The sequence below is a fragment of the Haliotis cracherodii genome, unplaced genomic scaffold, assembly GCF_022045235.1.
Source record: "Haliotis cracherodii isolate W230 unplaced genomic scaffold, xgHalCrac1.p SCAF_12, whole genome shotgun sequence".
NCBI classification, from domain to species: Eukaryota; Metazoa; Mollusca; class Gastropoda; order Lepetellida; family Haliotidae; genus Haliotis; species Haliotis cracherodii.
This window is the reverse complement of record NW_027266267.1, coordinates 37078921-37106112: the sequence shown is the minus strand read 5'-3', so window position 1 is coordinate 37106112 and position 27192 is coordinate 37078921. Positions and strand designations below refer to the sequence as shown.

At 43.3% G+C, this 27192-nt stretch overlaps 1 protein-coding gene across 6 annotated transcripts in view; it reads left to right on the top strand.

Annotated features, from left to right (window-relative positions):
* LOC139458399 (dual specificity tyrosine-phosphorylation-regulated kinase 1A-like) overlaps positions 1 to 22755 on the top strand; it is a 92306-nt gene extending 69551 nt beyond the window's left edge. For 4 of the 6 annotated variants that reach the window (XM_071239824.1, XM_071239820.1, XM_071239822.1 and 1 more), the window contains exons 4-9: positions 4519 to 4666; positions 7859 to 8145; positions 9088 to 9234; positions 10110 to 10250; positions 11208 to 11484; positions 21851 to 22755. In XM_071239824.1, coding sequence (XP_071095925.1) covers positions 4519 to 4666; positions 7859 to 8145; positions 9088 to 9234; positions 10110 to 10250; positions 11208 to 11484; positions 21851 to 22698 — 1848 coding nt within the window. In that variant the 3' untranslated portion in view covers positions 22699 to 22755. Of the gene's footprint in view, positions 1 to 4518; positions 4667 to 7858; positions 8146 to 9087; positions 9235 to 10109; positions 10251 to 11207; positions 11485 to 21187; positions 21241 to 21850 lie in introns of all 6 variants that reach the window. The other 2 variants (XM_071239825.1, XM_071239821.1) reach the window with 2 other exon arrangements.
* Positions 22756 to 27192: the final 4437 nt, after the last annotated feature.

Here is a 27192-nt window from a genome sequence, read left to right as displayed (position 1 = left end):
TGTTATAACAGGCAGTATGTAGTAGTTCACGGAGAGAAGGGACGGAGTTAACTTGGGAAGGAGGGTGGGGCTGGTTGGAGGAATAGGCACGACGGGGGTCTCTGGAATTGGGTAACGGGTTTATGTGATGGCAGTGGGATGAGGAGAGGAGGGCTGGACATGGATAGAGGAAACACTGGCGAGGAAGGAGATACCTGCTGGTTACAGTGAGTGAGTTCAAATTGAACGTTGCAGCTGCATAATTTCAGCCATATAGCAACGAGACCAAGTTACAGGACATTGGTGTCGAACATGTCACCAGCCCGTCAATCCAGTCAGGCTAGTAGAACTTCATGACCAGTATAAGCGGCAAGCAAAAAGGCAACTAAACCTCCCCGATAGCCTGGCTTCTGGTAATGAGGTACAAGGTAAGGGAGACAACTAGCTGTATCCCTAACCACTAGTTATGTAAGTAATTACCAACTGGAAATTGGGAAAGAGCTTCAGAGAGGGTTCTTACATCACATGTATCTTTTTTCAAATTGCGTGGCATAAATGCCGTATATCATGACGTCCTGTGAGATATGACAAGCGTATCCGTTAGCTGATGACTATTCGCTCGGCCTTCTTCACATTTAAGCATACTACTGTCATGACAACCTGCTTCAGTCGTTCCTGTTTTCATGGGGACCAACTTGGGCTTGTAGGCAATGGTGATGAATTCATCCAGGGGAACTAAAATAGCACCAGCCAGGTGGCAACAGTTTCTAGGTCGTGGGAGGTTGCCCAGGGCGACACATGTAAACTGCTATTTGTGAACATGGCCTTTTCTTCTTCTCTTTAAGCTGGTTAATTCTTTTTCTGTTTTTCTCTGTATTTTGGTTCAGGATCCGTTAACCAAATTGAAAAGAAGGCCAAAGAGCATTCTAAATGCCTTCATATTCAGTTTTATTTGCTGGAAGAAAAAGCGGGGAAGTGTTTGTTTGTTTGTTTGTTGTTTAACACTACACTCAGGGGGGCTTCTTGGTTATCTGTGGTGCTCCTTAACATACTACTCAATTTGTGATAGGAATAGTCCGATATTTCATTCTGTTTGAATATACACTTGACATATTATAAGATTGAGTATCATTTTTGTGGTATCGTGGAAAGACGAAAGAAATATGCCCCAAAACACTTTTGAAAAAATTGGAATAGTGTAGATGACAGCATTAGAAATTGGCACTACTCCTGTAGTCCTTGCCAAACTGCCCAATAGTAAAGGTATCTTCAAGACTAGTAGAAATTGGCCCATTTTAAGGGTTTGGCTATATCATATATATGTTATCATTATAAGGACTAGTGGACAAAAACTGTTACGTTTCTAACCCTGATGAGTCTAGGGCTGCCCTCAATCCAGATTAGTGTCCTGATGAGGCCCCCTCACATGCACTATCATGGAACCCCAGGTAAATGATTATTTTCATTTTAGACATTTGGGGGGTCGGGTAGCCTAGTGGTTAAAGCGTTTGCTCGTCATGCCAAAGACCCGGGTTTGATTCCCAACAGGGGTATTGTGTGTGAAGCCCATTTCTGGTGAAGCCCATATCTGGTGTCCCCCGGCGTGATATTGCTGGAATATTGATAAGAGCGGCATAAAACCAAGCTCACTCACTATTATAATGTTGGAGTGAGTGAGTGAGTTTGGTTTTGTATTCTTAAAAATGAAGTGTTTATGGTTTGTGGGGTTTTCTTCTTAAAAACTTTTGAAATAAAGGTAGAAGGTGTTTTGCACTTAAGAGAGAAAACATAGCCATAGCTATTATCACAGGAATGTGGTTCACTTCAACAGACCAGGGATGCTTTGTTAAAATTGTTTGTGATCTAGGTTATCAGCATCTTTTGGAATTTGCTTGTAAAATATTATAAATATGTGTGCAATGTCATATGTTAAACAAAAACATTAATATCAACTCGGAAATCTAATCTTGAACACTTCAGCTATCAGTGGGCTAGAGTCTGTTGATGATGCAGTGCTGCTATTGGCTTGATCTGGCTGTGATAAGAGTTGTGTACCATGGTGCTAGGATTATTTTGAGCGATACAGTTTATGCTGTTGGCAGTTATAATCACCCTGTTTCAGCAACTCCCAAATTTGGTGAAACACTGGCATGTGAAAAAATAAGACACTTTGTTACCTGCTGGCCGAAAAATGTCCAATTGTTCCTGAATTGTTCAAATAATTGTTTTCATTATTTCGACTGAATCCAGAGTTGATTTTTTGTCTTTTTTTTCTTTCTTAATTTTTTGGGGGGGTTGTGATTTTTCAATATTTATTATGTCTGAATGCGGGCAGGGAACTTGAAGATGGGCAGGCAACAACTATGGGTCACCTGAACGACAGTCTTGTTGGTTTTTAAATTATTTCCAACAGTGGCCATTGGTGTAGACTGGAGGACTGATAACTTATCCCCTAACAACATACTGTAGTGTCAGCTCGGTGCTGGAGCCATCATCTTGATAGTGTAGAGAGGAGGGTTATCTTTGTGTGCATGTCGCAGTAAGATAGACAAATTATTTCTGGTATTTATGAGCTGAAGTTGCAGGGATATTCACAAATGTATATGATGGATGCAGAGAATAGATATATGAGTCCCGTAAATATTGTAATTATCTGATCTTACAGTACAGCCCACTACACCATTTCATTACTTTAGGCGTGTCCTTTTTTATTGATCGGTTAACGGATCCGCCAACTGTACAAGAAAAGTATGGGGGAAAACAATTCTCAATTGAGTGTTTTTTGGTTTGTGTGGTTTTTTCCCACTGTTTTTTATTTTATAGTATTGTTTCAGTAGATTTTTGTGTGTTATTTGGCTATTTATTATTGGCCAAATTAACAAGACAGGTATGCATTTAACTAAATTTAGGGGTGAGATTCCTTCCCAGATCTGTGACACCCTCAAATTATTGACCACTCTCCATGGCAAAGAAGTTTCAGTTTAAAAGGAAAATAGAGCCGCCGCGTCCCCAGCCGCGTCATACCAAAAGACGTTTAAAGATGGTACTTGTTGTTACCCTGTCTGGCGCTTGGCATTAAGGGGCTAAAACCAGGACTGGTCGACTCGGAGTCAGTATACTGTGTCTGAGTGGGGTATTCATGTTAAACTGCGGCATGGTATCTCAGTGTGCTAGCACTATAAATCGGCATCAGTCTGGACTAGTACAAGCAGCCACACACACATACACATACATGCACGTCGCTATAAAAGTGCAATAATCTTGGACGCGACGTTAAACCCCATTTCACCTCACCTCACCTCATCACTGCAGATTGAGGCATCGGACTGTCTCTCAATCCATTATACTGGAGTAGGGGGCTTGACTCTGACATGATACCGATGCCGTACGTGTCGATACGTATCACGATACTTCTATGTGCTCTCATCAGTGGTGCGTAAGCCATCTTTTTCATAGACAGGCTGGCCAAATACCTAGCACACTGAGGGTTTACAGTTGCCAGTGTCATCGTTGTGCAATTAATGAAAATACATACATATTCACTATTAATTTTCACTAGTAATTAGTGTTTGGTATAACAGTTATTGATGCAAAAGTTGGAGGGTAAGAATCGATATTTTTGTATTTAGTGTATTTAGTATTTAGTAGCCTGTGATCAGTATTCATATCGAGAAGTAAAAAATACTTCAGTGTATTGTCCCGCTACTCGTGGTTACAATGACGAAATGTGTGCCAGTCATCACTTGTTTGTCAGCAGTGTTAGAGGTGTCCTATCGTCCTTGCCAAACTGCCCAATAGTTAAGGTATCATAAGGACCAGTAGAAATTTGCCCTTTTTAAGGGTTTTGCTATATGTTATCGTATTATGGACTTGTTGTCTAAAACTGTTAGTTTCTAGCGCTGGTCAGGCAGCTCAAGTTCAACTCCATTGATGTTTGCAGGCTGCCTACCACAGTGGGGAGCTCAGAAAATGGGCTATCACTGTGAGGAGCTTGCTAGTAACAGGGTTAGAAATAGGCACAAGTCCTATAGTCCTGGACAAACTGCCCAAATAGTTAACGTATCATAAGGACTAGTAGAAATTTACAATTTTTTAAGGTTTTGACATATGTTATCATTATAAGGACTACAAGATGTTAGTTTCTATTGCTGAGTAACATGACTAAAGGTAACCTCCCTTGTTTTTGAGTTAAGAATTACCTCCCTTTTTCAGAAGCGTGGCTAAGAGTGACCTCCCTTGTTTTTGAGTTAAGAATTACCTCCCTTTTTCAGAAGCGTGGCTAAGAGTGACCTCCCTTGTTTTTGAGTTAAGAATTACCTCCCTTTTTCAGAAGCGTGGCTAAGAGTGACCTCCCTTGTTTTTGAGTTAAGAATTACCTCCCTTTTTCAGAAGCGTGGCTAAGAGTGACCTCCCTTGTTTTTGAGTTAAGAATTACCTCCCTTTTTCAGAAGCGTGGCTAAGAGTGACCTCCCTTGTTTTTGAGTTAAGAATTACCTCCCTTTTTCAGAACATGGCTAAGAGTGACCTCCCTTGTTTCAGGTGGTAAAGGCGTACGACCATGGGGATCAGGAGGCAGTGGCCATAAAAATAATCAAGAACAAGAAACCGTTCCTGAACCAAGCCCAGATTGAAGTGAAGCTCCTGGAGCTCATGAACAAGCATGATGCTGAAAACAAATACTATATAGGTCAGTATTACGAGGATCACAGTGGCTCTTCTGGAACAAACCTGTGAAGATCCGGGGTAGAATAGGTCTTCAGCAACCCATGCTTGCCGTAAAAGGTGACTATGCTTGTCGTAAAAGGCGACTAACGTTGATGCATGTCATCGATCCCAATTGCCTGGATCGCTGTTCATGACATTAATCACTGGATTGTCTGGTCTGGACTCGATTCTTTACAGACCGCCGTCATATAGCTGGAATATTGCTGAGTGCGGCGTTAAACAACAACCAACCAACCAACCAATCTTCTGGAACAGAATAGGTCCCCAGTACCCTTTGCTGAGAGATCTGCCAACTATGATATGACAAATCTAGTTTAATTTTGAACACACACACACACACACACACACACACATCAAACAATAACAGCTCATGAATTCCAGATTAGATTGGTCCCCAACCGCCTGCTGGTCATAAAAGGTGACTGAATGGATGTGGGTGTCAGGATCGGTGACTCGGCTTAAGGCATGTCATTGGTCCTCACAATATCTGTCACTGGATTGTCTGGTCCAGACTCGATTATTTACAGGCCGTCATAAAGCTGGAATATTGCTGAGTGCGGCATTAATCCTCCTCCCTTCTCTTTCTCCCTTCTCTCTCTTTCCTCTCTCTTCCTCTCTCTTCCTCTTGTAAGCATACAAGCTTACTATTAAATGAGGAACATATGTTTGATTTTGAACAGAATTATATCAGATCTGTTTTGTTCATAACCTGTTTTGGGGATCCGAATTCTCAAACCGTTTATTCTAATCTCTTTTCTGATGAAACACTCCCACTGAAATATTGCATGGTCAGCCAGCCATTTTGGGGGCTTTCTTAAAATATACGAGTTATTGTAGGGTTGTTCATACCAAGCACCTGGTGGCCTAGATCACTGCCCTGCCCTGCCCTGCCGTGACCTGCCGTGACCTGCTGTGACCTTATCGACTCATGTTAATATCCCATTAACCTTACATCTAAACATTCGTCTCTGCCAGTCATCATTAGAGGCAGATCAGTGGTCAGGCAAACAATATTACTTATGAGATGATAAATAATGATTAAGGCTCACGTAATGTCAGGCAATTAGTTGGAGAGACCTGGAATATTTGTCTGGAATAAAGTCAGATTTTGGAACCTCCCCTTGTCATTATTGCAAGCATGGTTTTGACTAAATCATTAGAGAAAGTTTAAGCAATTTCCAATAACCAAGTGAGATATATTCTGAATTTTATAAAGAATTGACTTTAGTACTTTTGCGTTTATGGATGTAGAAACTTTGAAACCGGTATACACCCATAAACGGACAATCAAATGCCACTTGCAATTTGTATATTCCAAAAGAAAGCAAGTAATTAATACAAGTTGTTGATGCCCGTGAAGATCTTATCTAGAATAGGTCTTCAGCAACCCATGCTTGCCGCAACAGGTGACTATGCTTGTCGTAAGAGATGACAAATAGGATCAGGTGGTCAGGCTCGCTGACTTGGTTGATGCATGTCATCGTATCCCAATTGCGTGGATCAATGTTCATGATGTAAGTCACTGGATTGTCTGGTCCTGACTTGATATTTACAAACCGCAGTCATATAGCTGGAATATTGCTGAGCATGATGTTTAACAATAAACAAACAAACGATTACTTACATCCACCGTCATGTGGCGGGAACATTACTGCAGTGCAGGAACATCAGTGCAGTGTTAAACAGCAAACAAGCGTAACTCACAAGTGAATCATTGGTATTGATGGGGCACAGTGAAGGAAGTACATAAATCCTAGAATATATGCTTGCCTTGAATAAACACCAGGTCCAGCAGCCTTGAATAAACACCAGGTCCAGCAGCCTTATAATAAACACCAGGTCCAGCAGCCTTATAATAAACACCAGGTCAAGCAACCTTATGATAAACACCAGGTCCAGCAATCTTATAATAAACGCCATGTCCAACAACCTTACAATAAACACCAGGTCCAGCAACCTTATGATAAACGCAAGGTCCAGCAACCTTATAATAAACGCCAGGTCCAGCAACCTTTTAATAAACGCCAGGTCCAACAACCTTACAATAAACGCCAGGTCCAGCAACCTTACAATAAACACCAGGTCCAGCAACCTTATTAGGACTAGTGGACTAAAACTGTTAGTTTCAATGGCTGCATGACCCTCCCACCGCAGTGAGGGGTATCTAAATATGGAACTGAACTCAGCACATCAGCCACGAACCGTCTTCAGTTGGTGTTTTGTCTGCTGGCATTGCCGGTGGTGACGCAACCTGTTGACGCTGCTAATATCAAACAGCAGGTCACAGGGAAGTGGGTGTCCAAATGCTACCATCAGAGTCCTCTGGCAATTTCATGACAACGTCTTTGTGTGCGTGGGAAATTCCTCACAGCTTTTTTGCATCCAGTGTGTGTTTATTCTGGCATTCTTTCCCAGGGAAAACTGAAATACAAATAGGAGAAAATTTACTTTTGAACATATCTCTCGGTGTCTGTGTGTGTGCAGTTGATGGAATTAGATTCTGTCGTTATAATCAAATGTACACGGCCGTCTTGGGGCTGGCCACACAGGGCCTGAAGGTCAAGGTCAGTGAGGTCAGCAAATCAACACAGCAATGGCTCATTTACATAAGGACACAATTTAGTGATTATCATATTGTCGTCCTTATTTTTTAATAAAATGGGGTGGAGATATTTTTTGTTTTTATGTTTCATTCAAAACAAAATGTTCAATACATCCTATTGTATATTAACTGTGAATATACATCCTATTGTTTATTCACAGGAAAAATGAATGTTGAAATCTTTAATTATGATTTATTTTTATTCAGTATGTGTATTTTTTAATAGTCGAAAATTTGAAAGTATGTTTTGAAGTCCTATCTTTTGTATTCGTAAAATTTAACCTGAACCAATGTGTAAACACATGTAAACACATGTAAACATCACCTATTGCATAACCTCATTTTTAATAGTCGAAGATTTGAAAGTATGTTTTGAAGTCCTATCTTTTGTATTCGTAAAATTTAATCTGAACCAATGTGTAAACACATGTAAACACATGTAAACATCACCCATTGCATAACCTCCTTTTTTCTCTCTCTCTCTCCATTTCCACAATATTTAGAAGCTGTTCTTGAATGTTGACTAATTCCAGTTTCTCTCTTCGGTTTCAGTGAGGTTAAAGAGGCATTTCATGTTTCGGAATCATCTCTGCTTGGTGTTTGAACTATTATCGTACAATTTGTACGACTTGTTACGTAACACAAACTTTAGAGGTGTGTCGTTAAATTTGACTCGAAAATTTGCTCAGCAGCTGTGCACGGCCTTGTTATTTTTGGCCACTCCTGAGCTGAATATTATTCACTGCGACTTAAAGCCAGAGAATATTTTATTGTGTAACCCCAAGAGGAGTGCAATCAAAATAGTGGATTTTGGGAGCTCGTGTCAGCTAGGACAGAGGGTAAGTACTTTCTTGTCATGTGTTGTAAAATAATTACAGCTGTCGCTTGAACACATAGACAGATGTTAATACCGTTTATCATCCAAAACTGGCTCCCACAGGAGATATCGCTTGGATGAGATCAAGCGATATCTACACTGTAGATATCGCTGCAATGAAATTACATCACAATGCTTTGCAGACCATTGTGACGTCAATGGTTACCATGACGTCACAATCAAATGACATCACTAATGGCTCTGCTACCGAAGCTGTTTGCAGTACTTTTTACACTGAAGACACTGCTAATTACTGTCTACAAATTGAAAAAGTTGAAAGAATGATGTTGGATGATAAATAAAATCTCACCCTCGTGTCTTTTGATATCAAATATATCAACACTCGTTGATAAAAGTGGCAAAAATCCTCAGCAAGCCTCGGAATTTTTCCACTTTTATCAACTCGTGTTGATATATTTGATATCAAAAGACACTTGGTTGAGATTCTCTATATTCAACGTAATAAGCGTCCCGCTCTAATAAGCGCCCATTGCGACATTTGCTAAGATATTGGGTAGTGAACAATCACAATAAGCGCCCTTCCGATTGATCAATGTACACAAGACTTACTTATTCGCGTACAATACGCACTCGTGTGTTATATGCACCCTTAATTATCGGCAATAAAATTCTGGAAAAATGTATCTGTCGTACATAAACATCTCAGGCTCTCACCATGAGGTTACTGAATGAATTGGGTGGTCAGGCTCCGTGACTAGGTTATGATATCAATCACAGGTTTGCCTGTTCCAGACTTAATCACTCACAGGTAACCTTACCTGGAATATTTCCGTCTGCTGCATTTATACAACAGAAGGCCTATCAAACCCTGACCATGGCTATCTTTAGAACTCTCTAAATTTTCTTACGATGTACGATTTTAAACGTTGTTTGTTGTTTTCAGATATACCAGTACATCCAGAGTCGGTTCTACAGGTCTCCCGAGGTGTTGCTAGGGATCCCATACGACTTGGCTATAGATATGTGGAGTTTAGGATGCATCCTGGTCGAGATGCACACGGGAGAGCCTCTCTTTGCTGGATCAAATGAGGTATGTTGACCTCCCTACCAACTAGCAGACTCGGAGCCAGTGTCCGCAATAACTAACCCGTGAAGATTCCGGGGTAGAATAGGTCTTCAGCAACCCATGCTTGCTGTAAAGGCTGACTATGCTTTTCGTAAAAGGCGACTAACGGGATCGGGTGGTCAGGCTCGCTGACTTGCTTGATGCATGTCATCGATCCCAATTGCATGGGTCGATGCTAAATTGCTAATGATATTAATCGCTGGATTGTCTGGTCCAGACTTGGTTATTTACAGACCGCCGTCATATAGCTGGAATATTGCTGAGTGCGGCGTTAAACAAGCAACCAACCAACCAATGGCAAGCTTCTACTAGCCTGCAATTGGTCCTTCTCGAAAGATCAGGGTGCCGTTGTACAAATCGATCTTAGCACTAAGTCCCATACCTTGACATAGACTTACGACAGTCTTATTGCTCAGGATGTTTTGGTGGTCAGACTCAGTGGACTTGATTAGTTGCTGGTCCAGATTAGATTACTTACAGGCCGCTGGAATATCGCTGAGTGCAGTGTTAAACAACAAACATGACAAGGTATTGAGATATGTTCCCCTAGAATTTGTAAAGAAGTTACGTTTCTATCATTGTTACTTTTGGGCTGCCAGAAACCTATGGTCGTGAGTTCGAATCCCAGTTCTCCCTGACTATGTTTCTTGGTTTGTCTGCACCATACCGGTGCACGTGGGTTTCACCGAAGGTGTAAACTTCCTTGACCTGCATCACTTCGGGCTTTTCTCCCACATGAAGCTGACACGCCCTGATAAATACTGTTTAAAGTGGTCTTAAATCCAACTCACCCATTCGTTAAAATCCGAGCTAAATTCAGTTGTTTTGTGTTGTTGCAGTTTGACCAGATGATGAAGATCGTGGAGGTGCTCGGGATGCCACCCAAACACATCCTAGACCAAGCACCAAAAGCTCGCAAGTACTTTGACCAGCAACCTGATGGTACATATGCCTGTAAGCGGCCGAAGGATAACAAAAAGGTATGGCCACTCGGACACTTCTTCCTCCTGGCCCTCAGGGGTGGTCGGGTAGCCTCGTGGTTAAAGTGTTCGCTCCTCACGCCGAAGACCCGGGTTCGATTCCCGACATGGGTACAATGTGTGAAGCCCGTTTCTGGTGTCCCCAGCCGTGATATTGTAGGAATATTGCTCAAAGCAGCGTAAAACCACTCACTCACTCCTTATGGAGGGGTGGTCAGATAGCCTAGTGGTTGAAGCGTTTGCTTGTCACTCTGAAGACCCGGGTTCGATTCCCAACATGGGTACAATGTGTGAAGCCCATTTCTGGTGTCCCCTACTGTTCAAAGCTTTGATAAGACCTGTGAAGATCCGGGGTAGAAAAGGTCTTCAGCAACCCATGCTTGTCGTGTGATCAGGCTCGCTGACTTGGTTAATGCCTGTCATCGTACCCCAATTGCATGGATGGATGCTCACGATGTCCATCACTGGATTGTCTGGTCCAGAATCGATAATTTACAGACCGCCGTCATATAGCTGGAACATTGCTCAGTGTGGTGTTAAACAACAAACCAACATTTCTGTGATAAAACAAACTCACCTACTCCTCAATCATCAACTTTTGTGCAGATGTGGCATAAGACAATTCACTTACTCACTCAAATATTACACAAACCAGTAGGGATGCCTGATAAGTATTGGCCACCAGCGACCTATGCTGGTGTGGGTGGTCAGGCTTGGTGACTTGGTTGATGCATGTCATCGATCCCAATTGCGTGGATCGATGCTCATGTTATCAATCACTGGATTGTCTGGTCCAGACTTGCTGTCATATAGCTGGAATATTGCTGAGTGCGGCGTGAAACAACAACAAACACTCACTCACTCACTCACTCACTCACTCACTCACTCACTCACTCACTCACTCACTCACTCACTCACTCACTCACTCACTCACTCACTCACTCTTGTCTGTTCCAGTACAAGCAGGCAGGAAGCAGGAAACTCCATGATATTATTGGTGCCGAAACAGGAGGTCCAGGGGGTCGAAGGGCGGGCGAGCCGGGTCACACGGTGGCAGACTACCTCAAGTTCAAGGACTTGATTCTAAGAATGTTGGACTATGACCCGAAAACTCGCATCACACCATACTACGGGTTGCAGCACAACTTCTTCAAGAAGACGACAGACGAAAGTACGAACACGTCAAATAGCACTTCAACTAGCCCTGCGATGGAACAGCAGTGTGGGCCTGCAGGTAGACCGGTCCTTTAGACGCTACGTGTCACGTAATATAGACCTAGGGCCCTTCGCCAACCACAGTCACAACAACCGACCTTAGCTGGAGGACGTTCATACACCACAAACATACTCGCTCTACTTAAATCACCAACACAAGGTCGCTATTGGATCATTCCAAAATTTAATTAAATTATTGTTTCAATATTGAATCTTTTTATTTTATTTTTAAAATTTTCTTTTACAGTTGCCTTAAATTGACATGATCAACCAAGCCAGTTTGTTTTTTTCATCTGTTCTTGTATACTTCTGTATCTTTGTGGCTAGTTTTACTTTCAACGCCCTCCTAATTGTTAGACGCTCCTGGCTTACACACTGTGAGAGCCGGCTGAAGGGCAGTGCCATTAATATAGAGAATGGTTATGTCACAATCACACCCCTCCTATTCCAGCCCTCTAGTACATCTCCCCTGCTCACTTAGGCCCTTGCTTTTTCCCTTCCCCGCCCACTTAGGCCCTTGCTTTCCCAAGCACACACATAGGCCCTTGCTTTTTCCATCCCCGCCCACTTAGGCCCTGGCTTTTTCCATCCCCGCCCACTTAGGCCCTTGCTTTTTCCATCCCCGCCCACATAGGCCCTTGCTTTCCCAAGCACACACATAGGCCCTTGCTTTTTCCATCCCCGCCCACTTAGGCCCTGGCTTTTTCCCTCCCCGCCCACTTAGGCCCTTGCTTTTTCCATCCCCGCCCACTTAGGCCCTTGCTTTTTCCATCCCCGCCCACTTAGGCCCTTGCTTTTTCCCTTCCCCGCCCACATAGGCCCTTGCTTTCCCAAGCACACACATAGGCCCTTGCTTTTTCCATCCCCGCCCACTTAGGCCCTTGCTTTTTCCATCCCCGCCCACATAGGCCCTTGCTTTCCCAAGCACACACATAGGCCCTTGCTTTCCCAAGCACACACATAGGCCCTTGCTTTTTCCATCCCCGCCCACTTAGGCCCTTGCTTTTTCCCTCCCCGCCCACTTAGGCCCTTGCTTTTTCCATCCCCGCCCACATAGGCCCTTGCTTTTCCAAGCACACACCTAGGCCCTTGCTTTTTCCATCCCCGCCCACTTAGGCCCTGGCTTTTTCCCTCCCCGCCCACTTAGGCCCTTGCTTTTTCCATCCCCGCCCACATAGGCCCTTGCTTTCCCAAGCACACACTGAGGCCCTTGCTTTTTCCCTCCCCACCCACATAGGCCCTTGCTTTTTCCATCCCCACCCACATAGGCCCTTGCTTTTTCCATCCCCGCCCACTTAGGCCCTTGCTTTTTCCATCCCCGCCCACTTAGGCCCTTGCTCTTCCGAGCACACACTTGACTCCTTGCTGGAAGCCACGTCACTTACCTCTGTTCCCTGCCTGGCCCTGTTCCACACCCCTCCCTGCCCCTCCCCACCATCCATCACCCTGAGCCGACATGAATCTTCAACCAAACTCCTCATACCACCCACTTGCTGCCCCACCCAATCTATCACCATCCTCCCCCTGAGTAAACTGCCCTACCCCGCCCAATCTATCACCATCTTCCCCCTGAGTAAACTGCCCTGCCCCGCCCAATCTATCACCATCCTCCCCCTGAGTAAACTGCCCTGCCCCACCCAATCTATCACCATCCTCCCCCTGAGTAAACTGCCCTGCCCCGCCCAATCTATCACCATCCTCCCCCTGAGTTAACTGCCCTGCCCCGCCCAATCTATCACCATCCTCCCCCTGAGTAAACTGCCCTGTCCTGCCCAATCTATCACCATCCTCCCCCTGAGTAAACTGCCCTGCCCTGCCCAATCTATCACCATCCTCCCCCTGAGTAAACTGCCCTGCCCTGCCCTGCCCAATCTATCACCATCCTCCCCCTGAGTAAACTGCCCTGCCCTGCCCTGCCCTGCCCTGCCCAATCTATCACCATCCTCCCCCTGAGTAAACTGCCCTGCCCTGCCCCACCTAATCTATCACCATCCTCCCCCTGAGTAAACTGCCCTGTCCTGCCCAATCTATCACCATCCTTCCCCTGAGTAAACTGCCCTGCCCCGCCCAATCTATAACCATCCTCCCCCTGAGTAAACTGCCCTGCCCTGCCCCGCCCCGCCCTGCCCTGCTCTGCCCTGCCCCACCCAATCTATCACCATCCTCCCTCTGCCCTGTCCTCCCCGCCCCTTTTAGCCCTCAGCCATCAACTAAAGCCAATTTGACCCCATGCAGTTAAACCCCAGTCTTGTCTTCTTAACACAACAAAGTGTTTCACAGCCCCTGACCCCTGAACTATGACCTCAACCCTTCCCATTTCCTACCAAGCTATGCATCGGCATCCCTGCATTTATCTACCCTCTCACTTCAGTCTGGAAACACTCCTGTCCAGTAATACGTTATTTCTGTAGGAACACCCCTGACTTCAAAACAACTTGACTAGCAACTCACCAAACAGCAGTGTAATAAATTAGGGAGATCCTTCAGGTTACAGCTATTGTGTTGTCGTCTAAGACCCCCTAAAATATGCGTTTCCATTGGGAGATTCCTTATTTTTAATGCTCATTTTGGGAAAAACAGACCATATTCTTACTCATGTAAGAGGAAACAGAGTCTAAATTTCAAGTACTTTTTATATTTTTATTCCATTTAAAAAAAAAATCTATATTGAAAATGCAGCAGTTTCATATGAAACTAATAACCACAATATATGCTATGAGAACAGGACTTAGCATAATATTTAATCTGTAGTTAGGACAGAACATGGCCGTGCACCATACATTCTTTCTCCCCTCCCTACCCCTCATCCTGGCGATGCAGGTGTGGTTGCCCCTGGCAACAGAGGTGCGACAAACACTCGCACACACGCACGTACATGATTCTCCCTGGAAACTGCAGCTTACGTCACCATCTCCATCGTTTTCTATTACAATCAATAAACTCAGCCCCCAACAGACACAGTCCGTTATGCATGCAGTCTATAAATAGACCATGCTGGCTTCAACCCTTGCTATGCACATGAGCTAAAAATAGATGCACATTAAGGCAGCCCATGGAATGCGTGCAGAGAATAAGAGGCAGGCTGTTTTTGTATTTTTTCAGTTTATTTATAGAGAACATGCAGATGCAGGGGTTTCTCTCTCGGGTTGGCACTTTTGGGCCGTTCTTTTTGGGTTGTCTTTTGCATTTTTCAGATTTAATCTTTTCATTTTACATCTAATCAACAGCTGATCTTTGGGTTAAATTCAGACACACACAAAAAACTGATAGAATTTTGTTAATTTCTGTCCAACACTGAGAGGGGTTATCTAGGAATTTGGTTATGGGTTTTTCCTGTTGAATTTTTTTTTGTTGAAGGTGAAAGTTCTGTTTTGTCTTTTTCCCTCATTTTCCCTTTCCCCGCCGCCCCCCCCCCCCCCCATCTGGGGTGTGTGTGTGAGAGGGTGTAGGGGTTGACTAGGCTCTTCTGGAACAGAATGCTATGATAGCACTGGTTGTTTTGTTGTCAGAAGTCACAGAATTAGGAAAGTAACAGGGTATTCTGTCTGGGGAGATACCACACCGACAGATACTTAGAGCTTTGTGTATGTGGATAATGCTCATATCAAGTCAGATGTTGGGTCTGGAGTGATTTCGGGGCAGCAGTGGTCCCCAGTACCTCATGCTTGTCTCCCAGCAGTGGTCCCCAGTACCTCATGCTTGTCTCCCAGCAGTGGTCCACAGTACCTCATGCTTGTCTCCCAGAATCGGTCCCCACTACCTCATGCTTGTCTCCCAGAATCGGTCCCCAGTACCTCATGCTTGTCTCCCAGAATCGGTCCCCACTACCTCATGCTTGTCTCCCAGAATCGGTCCCCACTACCTCATGCTTGTCTCCCAGAATCGGTCCCCACTACCTCATGCTTGTCTCCCAGAATTGGTCCCCACTACCTCATGCTTGTCTCCCAGAATCGGTCCCCACTACCTCATGCTTGTCTCCCAGAATTGGTCCCCACTACCTCATGCTTGTCTCCCTGAATTGGTCCCCAGTACCTCACCCTAGTCCCCCCAATGAGATTTCTTGTCCTATTTCTTCCCCCCCAAATCCCCATTCTCTCTTCTTCCCCTCCTCCTCTCGGGGCGGTCATGTAGCCAATTGTTTAAAGTGTTTGCTCGTCACGCAGAAGACCGAGGTTTGATTCCCGACATGGGTACAATGAGTGAAGCCCATTTCTGGTGTCCTCCGCCGTGATATTCCTGGAATATTGCTAAAAGTGGCGTAAAATCGAACACACTCACTCACTCCTTCTTCCCTCCCTCTTACCTTTCACCAAAGTGGTAAACATTACAGACCTGCATCACTTGGGGCTTTTGTCTCCCACATTAAGCTGACTCACCATGATATAACTAAAATACTGTCCAAACCAAAAATTAAACCCAACTTACTGAGTATGTAGAAAATAGGATCTGCATGTACAATCACTGTGAAACACTTAAGCTCCCAATATATCTCCCAATATATCGCAACAAAAGTATTTTGCCAATACGCAACCCTTCTAATCACTTGTAGCAGGTTTTAAGAACACAAAATAGATACACCTGTCACGCCACTGTTCATTGAAAACAAAGGCGACATGAAACCCAACTCACTCACTCACTTGAATGTGAAACCGAAGGTATTTTGAGGGCAGGTAGAAGGGTGTGTGTCTTTAAATGATAAACCATTCGGGCTGGTAAATGTTTCAGATTAATTTGCATTCATCCAAGAATGAGCTGGAAGCTGTGTCTTGGCTGTTTGATAGTGTGCAGGGCTCGATTTAACTGTCTAAAACTTGCACCCGTGCAACCAATTCTTGAAAAATGCAAACTAATATTTATTTCTACATGCACCAAGTGCATTTTAATTTTTTTTCAAATTTGTGTCTGACTAAGCGTTTCTTTTCCCCACAACAACCTGGTTTTATCTGGGGCAACTAGGTTTTCATATCAACATGCACCTGGTGCAAGTATTATCAAGTTTCCTTAAATCAAGCCCTGGTGGGTCACCGTACTGACAGCAAGCACCGTGCTTATACAGTCAACCAGAAGTCTTTATGGCCGAGCCTCAAATATATACAGGACGCCATGATTGTCTTGAATATGGCTGATAGCTGAAAAGAAGGCAGTGTTCCCTCACTCACTCTGCATCAATGCTGCTCATACAACTGCCTCTTTGGTCGGGACGTTGTACAGGAAGACTAGAAGTACATATCCGTCCCTTTGTGCTTTGTGCTTTATGCTGCTGTGATGGCAAATACTTGTTGAGTTCTGTACTGTACAGTCGATAGTTACGAGAATACAGTAGTGACTGACATGTGAATACAGGTGACAGTTATGTGAATACAGGGGACAGTTATGTGAATACAGGGGACAGTTATGTGAATACAGGTGACAGTTATGTGAATACAGGTGACAGTTATGTGAATACAGGGGACAGTTATGTGAATACAGGTGACAGTTATGTGAATACAGTTGACTTTTATGTGAATACAGGTGGCAGTTATGTGAATACAGGTGACATGTGAATACAGTTGACAGTTATGTGAATACAGTTGACATGTGAATACAGTTGACAGTTATGTGAATATGGTTGCAGTTATGTGAATACGGTTGGCAGTTATGTGAATACCGGGGACAGTTATGTGAATATGGTTGGCAGTTATGTGAATACAGTTGACAGTTATGTGAATACAGTTGACAGTTATGTGAATACGGTTGGCAGTTATGTGAATACAGTTGACAGTTATGTGAAAAATGGGGACAGTTATGTGAATACGGTTGGCAGTTATGTGAATACAGTTGACAGTTATGTGAATACGGTTGACAGTTATGTGAATACTGGGGACAGTTATGTGAATACGGTTGGCAGTTATGTGAATACAGTTGACAGTTATGTGAATACGGTTGGCAGTTATGTGAATACAGTTGACAGTTATGTGAATACGGTTGGCAGTTATGTGAATACAGTTAACAGGTATGTGAATACGGTTGGCAGTTATGTGAATACAGTTGACAGTTATGTGAATACGGTTGGCAGTTATGTGAATACAGTTGACAGTTATGTGAATACGGTTGGCAGTTATGTGAATACAGTTGACAGTTATGTGAATACGGTTGGCAGTTATGTGAATACAGTTAACAGGTATGTGAATACGGTTGGCAGTTATGTGAATACAGTTAACAGGTATGTGAATACTGGGGACAGTTATGTGAATATGTTTGCAGTTATGTGAATACAGTTGACATGTGAATACAGTTGGCAGTTATGTGAATACTGTAGCAATCACAACACCCATAACCATCCCCTCCCTGCCAGGGCACGCCCACCACAGACAGTGTTGTGTGATTCTGGTTGGCTAGCCCACGACTACAAATCTTGCTCTGGCTCTTTCTGTTTATATCAAAATTGCAGAATGTTTGGTTCAAAGCTGAACAGCTAACACAAACTACTTTCAAATTACAAGTTTATGAGTTTTCTTTAATGCCATTTAATGAAAATTTAAAAAATATATATTCTTGAAATCTGGCTGATTGTCACACCACATGAATTTCGATGGCTAGATGGTACAAGGTTGATAAATGGGAGAGTGTTCACCATCACAGCAATTCTGTTCACGATTTATCAAATAGCTTGTCTTCAATGACATACTTCTTTTCTCTTTGACAAACTTCCATTTCCTGTTATGTAATGTTTTTTACCTTTATTGGGGGAAAACTTTGTTAAAGGACAATCAGATAACAAGATGTTTCTGCTTAATGTTCATTCAAATATAAATTAGGTGAGTGAGTGAGTTCGGTTTAGCTGCTTTTAACAGTATTCCAGTTATATCACGGTGTGTCAGATTGATGTGGGAGGAAAGCTTGAAGTGATGCATGTCTCAGACGTTTACCACTTCGGTGAAACTCACGGAAACGGTAACTGACAAATCTAGAAACATGATTGGGGTGAACCGGGATTCGATCCTCAATCATTTATTTCTGGTGCGTCCAAGGGATGCAACTGTATGGCCAGTTGCGACGCCTAAGACATCTTCCCGAGGCAAGTGAGTTAACTGACTATAAAAGTCCAGTTTCCACCCTTGCCGAACTAGGCTGGTATTATGGAGTTACATTTTGGCTGGGCTAACGAGTCGTTGCATAGTCCAATCAAAATTGGGCACCGAAATCGAAATCCAATTCGTAAAGTGTCATGCAGATTTCGGTCGACTGCAGGTTTTTGCAAAGCATGTTCACCGCTAACTCGTTGTCAACAGATATTTTCCAAATCTTTTCATGTTTTTAATCAAGGTGCTCACGTTATTTGATTCACTTCGCGATGTAAGACTAGTTTTATCACAATATAGGTCTTGATTATCGATCAGATCGTCTTGACTGGGCGCCACCGTTTTGTTTGAAGCAAATGCAAGTGAAGCAAATGCAAGGTTGAATCTGATTGGTCCATAGGAGAGACTGAGAAGGGACATAACTCGTAATAGCCACTGGTGGCGCTAAGATCGAGCCCAGTAATTCCAACCTAGTTCGGCAAGGGTGGAAACTGGACTTTTAAAGCCAGTTAACTCTCTTGCCTCGGGAAGATGCGCCTAAGATGACTGGAGCACCCGTGCCCCTATTTCAACAAACAATGGAGAAAATGTCAATTTATGGTTTAGAAATATTATTTTTTTGTCTAGCACGCTAAGTGTATGGTTTTTAATTAATTTATGCTTCATTTATGCTTCCAATAATAGAATGAAATATGGCAGAATGTTCGTTTCACCTTTTGGGTTTATTTGTTCCAAGATTTCCAAGGTGTTTGAGAAGGACTTGTGGTGGTGTAGGAACGTTGGTGTTGGCTGTCAGCTAGGAACAGACGTTGTCAAGCTCATTTTAGAGCTTGTGTGTTTTAGTCGGTTATTTGAGAAAATTCAAATTTAATTCAAATTCCAGCCTGTTTTCATCGCAGGATTAGAATTTATAGTTTCTGCATGTGTTTCTCTTTCAGCTAAAACAATTATTAACAATGACTTCGAAGACCGGTGTCACAAATGCAGTTTTAATATCTGATCAACTCGAGAATATTTCCGACACACATTGTGTCATTTCCTTGAGAGATTGACCAATGTTCTTGCTGACTTGCCATGCCTTGTGTTTAATAAATGTTATATTTGGACAACACTTTATTTGTAAAGTACAGATTCTCGTACTTTTTTTCCCTCTTCTGGCGATTAGGTGCCTCACTCTGGCAGTGTGGGTTCGAATCCCGGATGGGACTCAACCAAAAAAAGTATGAGAATCTGTACTTTACTAAGAAAGTGTTATCCCAAATATTGATGCAGCAATTATTACGGAGCAGTTTTATGTCAGATAAAAGTCTTTGATTCCTTAAGTTTGTGGGGAGTTAATGGGTCTTCAGGTTAACCATCTGTCGGTGTTACCTTTTCAGGGGACTTAAAATACAAGTCAACAAAAAAAGCACAAATCAATCAATAGGAATCAATAAAGACAGTACCAATCAATGAATAAAGTGCAAATCAATAATTGCAGTACCAATCGGTAAATGCAGCATCAATCAATATACACAGTACAAATCAATAAGTGCAACACAAATCAATAAATACAACGGTATTGTTTCTTAATTCAAAGTATTTTGATATTTCATTCAATGCAAACATGTAAAGCTAAACATTGAAGCCTTGCCTTGTTGTTTGTTTGTTATTACTGAAACACAAGTCTCGGAAAAGCCAAAACATTTGGTATTAGAACATGACTTGGCAACGTTTTAATTCCAATTTGGGCCCTTTTACTTACATTTTCTTCAGACCTCGGATCAAACAAGCAATTGTCTTCTGGTAAATGGTCAATCTCATTAAAATCAGACCTTAGTTCTCGCTACCGCTAAACAAAGATCTGAAGACATCCCATTAGGGGTCACGTCAGAACGACCTTTCATCCGACCAATCAGTGCGTCGCTTACCACACTATGAAAGTGACAGTCGGAATGTGATTTCTAATCATGCAATCTTGAAAACTTTAACATGGGGTATTCCGAAAGATAATTACTGGTTTAACGACTGAAGCCTCACAATCTAGACCATCTAGTAGCCATGCCAGAATGCTTTTTTTGTTCAGGTTTCAAATTTGTATTCGAAAATTTGTTAACATATGTTTCGAAGCGTAGTTGCCAATTTGAAATTTGTGCCGTAAAGCACGAGAAAGCTGCCTTCTGATTGGTCATTCCATTGGTCGGTCAAAGATCGCGCAGGGTCAGTCTGACGTGACCCGTAATGGGATGTCCTCAGATCTTTGTTTAGCGGTAGCGAGAACTAAGATCTGATTTTAATGAGATTGGGTAAATGATAAGAAAAGATGAAGTAATAAGTGAGGATATTGCGCTGCGTTTGTGATGCCTTATTGAGACTTTTTGTCTGTCACACCAACTGTCTGCAGTTCCATTTCTTTCCATTATTCCTTTCATCAACACATCCAAGTATCCATCCTCTTCATTTCTGTGTTTTTTGTTTTAAGTTGTAGTCTTCTCTGTTAACACGTTGGATTCCGATGTCTTATATTACGTTAATCCCTTCGTAGAACTATTTAAACCAAATTCTCTGACAATAACAAAATGATAACGTAATTTATTCTAACAAATTTTACGACCTTAACTTTTGGTATATGTTTGGTTTATATATCTGGCCTGGTGAAAACTATTGAAAATATTCTTTCAGGAAAATAGAAGAAAATCACAAAGTAATGGCATTCATGATCTGATATAGTTATGGTGAGTTTATAGCAAGTTAGAGAATTTAAACTGACTCCTCCTGTTTGCTTCATGCTTTTGTTCTGCTGCCGCCACGGTCCACTCCTTTCCTTCATACAAGTTCCTGATAAACAGACAACGTCGCATTGAAATGTTTTCGTAATTTTGTCTGCGAGCGCCTCCATTTTGACCTTATCTTCAACGATGTTCATTGTGTACTGTTCTGGTCAAGGTACATCAAACGTTTTTAACATGGTTGTGCAATGCACATGCAACAATTTTGATAAATTGATAAATTTTTATACTTTCGTGCTTTTATGGGAGTAATAACAAAAGATGGAATCATGGGTCAAAGGGGGGTAACTCTTTTTCTAAATTTTTATTTGGATTTGAAATCAAATAGAGTCTTTTTATTTGATTGTTTTGGTCATTTATTAAACAAATTTTAAAATTTGAGTAATATTTCTTTGCCCAAATTATCACAAAAACTCAAAACATTTATTTTAAATCACATTGCATAGGCTAATGTTCTCAGAGGTGAAACTGTTTATCAGGAACTCTTCTCATTGTCCTCTACTGTTTGTCTTGTGTTCAGCATCATTATCTAAACCATGTTGTCTCTACTTTCTAGTGAGTTTGAGCCAGTCAAGTGGTCGGGCGCGGTCGGACCCCACCCACCAACACCACCCACATCTACACATGCAGTCATCCCACTCCGCGGCTCACCACCAGGGGGCGCCCACTGGAGCGGGAGGAGGAGGAGGCTACACCACTATGGATTGTGAGAGTCCCCACCACCGCCCGACCGTCGTCACGACAACCGCGCACCACGCTGCACACCATCACCCACTTGCACAGCAGCCAAGCTGGGCTAGTGCGGAGGTATCCCAACTCCACGGTCGCCATAGCAATGGGTCGCATTCACATTCCCACTCACATCAACGGCATCATCACCATTCACCCTCATCGTCGGCATCAACCACGTCATTACATCAGTCTGGCCACTCAGTCCACAGCGGGACGACCGGAACATCCCAGCAGAATCTAATGCTCGGAACACTCTATTCAGACCCAGAAAGAAGTAGCTTCAGTGCCCGCACGAATTTCGCCCCCAGCGGCGTGCCCCCACCGGAATTGTCTTCCGCTACAAACATAGCCGGTTCAGGTGAACTCGGCAGTGTACACGCACTTCATCATCATCCGAGTGGAAACAGCCTCGAGGCCACCCAACTAGGCTCGGTGAACATGCAGTTGGCCGGGTACCCTTCATCGCCAGGACAATATGGACAGTTCAGTCAACAAGCAGGATGGCCCCCCTCAGCCTTCCCCTACGCTTTAACATCCACGGCTGCTCCCACATCCCTGACCAGTCATGACCCTACGGGTCAGCACAACCGGACTGGCGGTGCCGGGGAGAGGGGGGAGGAGTCGCCCATGGTGGGGGTGTGCGTTCAACAGAGCCCTGTGGCCAGCCATTAACGTCTGGCAAGAGACTAGGTGTGTTTGTATAGTGTGCCATCTGTAGGTGGGGTGGGGTGGGGTTGACTCCCCTCTGGGATCGCGCCTCAAAGCGGCCTCCACATGACGGTGGTGGGGAATGGAGATTCTACCGTTGCAGTTGTAGAAACTCTAAGTTGAGTGACAGGGATCCTCTATGTGCATATGTCTTGGAATATATACAGAGTGCTGTGGACTGACGCGATGAACCAGAGCTATGGACTGATGCGGTGAATGAGAGCTACGTATGTCTTCGTGGCAACACAGGAAATTCTTGAACAGTGCTGTCCAGGCTGTGATGACAAGGAACTAGCAAGCTCTCCCAGATGAGCTTGTGCCTCTTGAACTGGATATCTGACCATGAACTGTCACCAACAGATAGATAAGGCTTGACTGGATATCCGACACGGACTCTCCAACAGACAGATCAAGATTGACTGGATATCCGACACGTACTATCGCAGACAGATCAAGATTGACTGGATATCCGACACGGACTCTCCAACAGACAGATCAAGATTGACTGGATATCCGACACGGACTCTCCAACAGACAGATCAAGATTGACTGGATATCCGACACGTACTATCGCAGACAGATCAAGATTGACTGGATATCCGACACGTACTATCGCAGATGGATCAAGCTTGACAGGATATCCGACACGTACTCTCCAACAGAATGATCAAGATTGACAGGATATCGACACAGACTCTCCAACAGACAGATCAAGCTTGACAGGATATCCGACACGGATTCTTCAACAGACAGGTCAAGCTTGACTGGACATCTGACGCGGACTCTCCAACAGACGGATCAAGCTTGACTGGATATCTGACGCGGACTCTCCAACAGACGGATCAAGCTTGACTGGATATCCGACTAGGACTCTCCAACAGACAGTTCAGGTTTGACTGGATATATCTGACACGGACTCTCCAACAAACAGATCAAGCTTGACTGGATATCCGACACGGACTATCCCAGACAGATCACGCTTGACTGGATATCCGACACGTACTATCCCAGACTGTTCAGGTTTGACTGGATATCCGACACAGACTCTCCAACCGACAGATCGGGCTTGACTGGATATCAGACACGGACTCTCCAACAGACAGATCAAGCTTGACTGGACATCTGACGCGGACTCTCCAACAGACAGATCAAGCTTGACTGGATATCCGACACATACTATTGCAGACAGTTCAGGTTTGACTGGATATCCGACACAGACTCTCCAACAGACAGATCGGGCTTGTGCTGGCCTTGAATGAGTAAAGCAAGAGAAAAAGAAGATTCTGTGACATTGTTAGTCTGACAAAAAATTCCTTACATTACCAGCGTGAACCAAGACGGGCAATACTGACATTTCGTGTGCCCATATGCAACAAACGTGTCAGCCAAAATTTTGTAGAATTGTTCCAGCAGAACGGCATCACCCTTTCCGAGTGTAGTGTTATTCAGCGGTGAGGTCCTCACGGCAAGACAATCCCCACGAATGGAGAAAGGCTGTGAAAGAAGACACAGGTCTTCCCGACATACAGAAACATGTCGGACCAATGCCAAATCAATTGATTCATTTATAAGCTGGACACACATTCATTGTATATATTCTCATGTGGGCAGGGTATGGACTGCTACAGCACCTTCCCACATGATAATCCTTCAGAGTGCGACAACTCCCGAACAGCGTATATATGCTAGTCACCACTGGGGTCGGTTCCTCCAATATAATTGTACATAGTGTACATAAGGAACGGAGCATCCTGCGTCCGGAGCATCCTGCGACCGGAGCACCCCGTCCGGGATAGAGGAAGGGCTCCGACAGCAAGTGTGGGTTTGAAGAATGACGGTCTCAGACCCCCTGTGTGTGGAAGACCGTCATTCTACTGCTTGTATATTATGCTTGATACAAACAGAATGTGTAAATTGGTACTGAAGTATGCTATAATGTGACTATTTATTATTTAAGATTGAAAGGTTGGGCCCAAGTAGGTGCCAGGCAAACAATATGTTACAGTAGGCAGACATCGCTGTGATGATCTGCGCTCCCGTTAAGCGTTTAGTTCCAAGCTTGATGTGAAATCTCTCTCTACTTTTCCTGTATCTATTGTCAGGGATTTGCCTTTCATGTTTCAGAGATACTGTTTTTCTTAAAATCTGGTAAATTATCCCATTTGTTTTTTCAAAATTCCCAATTGAAATGTCATTCTTTTCATTTCTCAGCTTAAATGATAAAATTCACAGTGACATCTCTTCAACAATTTCCATAATTTTCAAAGACATGACACATCTTTGAATTTAGAGCAGAGAAACATTTTTATCCTCAAGTCGATGAAACTGGATAAATCCCTGCACATTAACCAACTTTATGGTTCAACCTAGCTTAAACATTTCATAGCACTGCCTTAATCAGAAAATAAAGACTTTCATTAATCATCAACAAACAATGTGCTCTTTCTTGCAGTATTAGATGTCTATCTTACGTCTCATCTCAAAAATCGTAATAAATTTGGGCAAGCTTGGAGCTGAAGGGTTCCGTGAAGCGGAGATTGATGATGTTTGCCTACTACTTGTATATAGTCTCCCAATGTCGTAGCTAGGAACGTAGCCTTATACACAGCCACTCCGCAGCAGGTCAAGGTCGTGCAACATCGTTGACAAACAAACATGACCATCAGCACGCATATTTGCATAAACATTGTCGCGTTACGCCAAGACCAGGGTCGGGCACCATAACAAGCTGGGTCAGCATGCATACATCCTTACACATTTCTCAATCTGCCATTTTGTTAACGAAGTTCAACTTTGTATTGGATCCTTTCTACATGTTTGTGGAAATGAAGATGTTTCAAAATTGTGAACGTCCCTGACATTGATCCCAAGGCTCCAAGGGAGTTAACTTTACCAGTAGAGTTGTCTCCCTTGGCTGACAGACTGTCTGTGCGTTATAGGGCATATCAGGTTAATAATGGCTCTGTCTGTTTATCTTGGATCCCTTGCACTAACGAAGATGGCCGTAGCTCTAAGATGATCGTAACTCCCTTACATTAAGAGTCTCAAGATGGCCTCAGCACTAAGATGATCGTAACTCCCTTACATTAAGAGTCTCAAAATGGCCTCAGCTCTAAGATGATCGTAACTCCCTTACATTAAGAGTCTCAAAATGGCCTCAGCTCTAAGATGATCGTAACTCCCTTACATTAAGAGTCTCAAGATGGCCTCACCTCTAAGACATTGCCTCTAAGATTACTTTAGAACAATGCCCAGGATCCTGTTATATTTCAATAGTCCTCCAAAAATGCGCTGCTATTGAGTTGCCGTCAATTGTGATTGACCAATGTATGTATGCAGTCCCAGACTTGTGTGGATTGTACCACGCCCAGCACATTGTCATGTGACCTAGTTGCTGCTACTTGTTCACTACTTGTAGCTTGACCTTCGCCCTCAATCTGTCCTTGACCTGTGACCACAATCTGTCCTTGACCTGTGACCCCAATCTGTCCTTTCTCACACCAATTGGGTGGGCGACTTTAAAATTTGATGACAGAATCTTTTCTCTAGAATGGGGCTTGGCTAGGGTGATATATTATGTTGTACGACGTGGACTAATTTAAGGCATACATACTGATGAAATAAAAGCATGACCATATGTGATCGTTTCTTCTCGCATGCTTTGGTGGTTAAATCTTCCTAATAGTCAAAATGCTTTCTTACATTTGGACAAATAATACATATTTTATGTTCATTAAGAAAAAACCCCAAACTTACCAGTACAATAAACTTCACAGAAAATACTGAATTTCTTTCTTTTCAAAATTCATATACAATTATGTGACCATTTTGGAAGGTCAGAACAGTGAAAGTTTTTTGTTTTTAGATTCCCGAAGGATGCGTTTCGTTGAATCCTCGGTGTATATGTAAGACAAGCATCTATGGCAGGACTCTGATCAGAGGCTGATTAACAAGTTGTGGCCATTGTTTTTAGTTGGTAATTCTTCCCGTGGCAAACCCACAACAGCGAAGGACATTGACACATTCAACGCTGTTTTCATGTCGCCATCTTCATTCTTAACTGAAGACTTAATATAATAGCAAAGGGAGAGTGCTGCAATGTCTGCCAATAACTGGCCATAGATAAGACACATGCCATAGATTGGAGTCCTACATTTCAAAGGGCATTTCAGTGTCTCCGGTATCCTTGGTTACTCAATGATTCCTCCGCCTTTGTTTCATATCGTACAATTCCCAGAAAAACGTGTTTGCTGTGTGAAGTGCCAAGGGTTAAGACAATAGCGCCCCTCATCACAGACTATCTGTTCCACTTGGTTTCAGCCTCACTAAGCTTCCGATGTAAGCATCACAAAACAACAGGTTCCTCGCAGAAAAGGACATTTGTAATTTCGTTTCTCCAATGTGCGGCACTTCAATACAGTTGTGTTGTCCTCATGTTCTCATTTGGTTTGGGGCCAA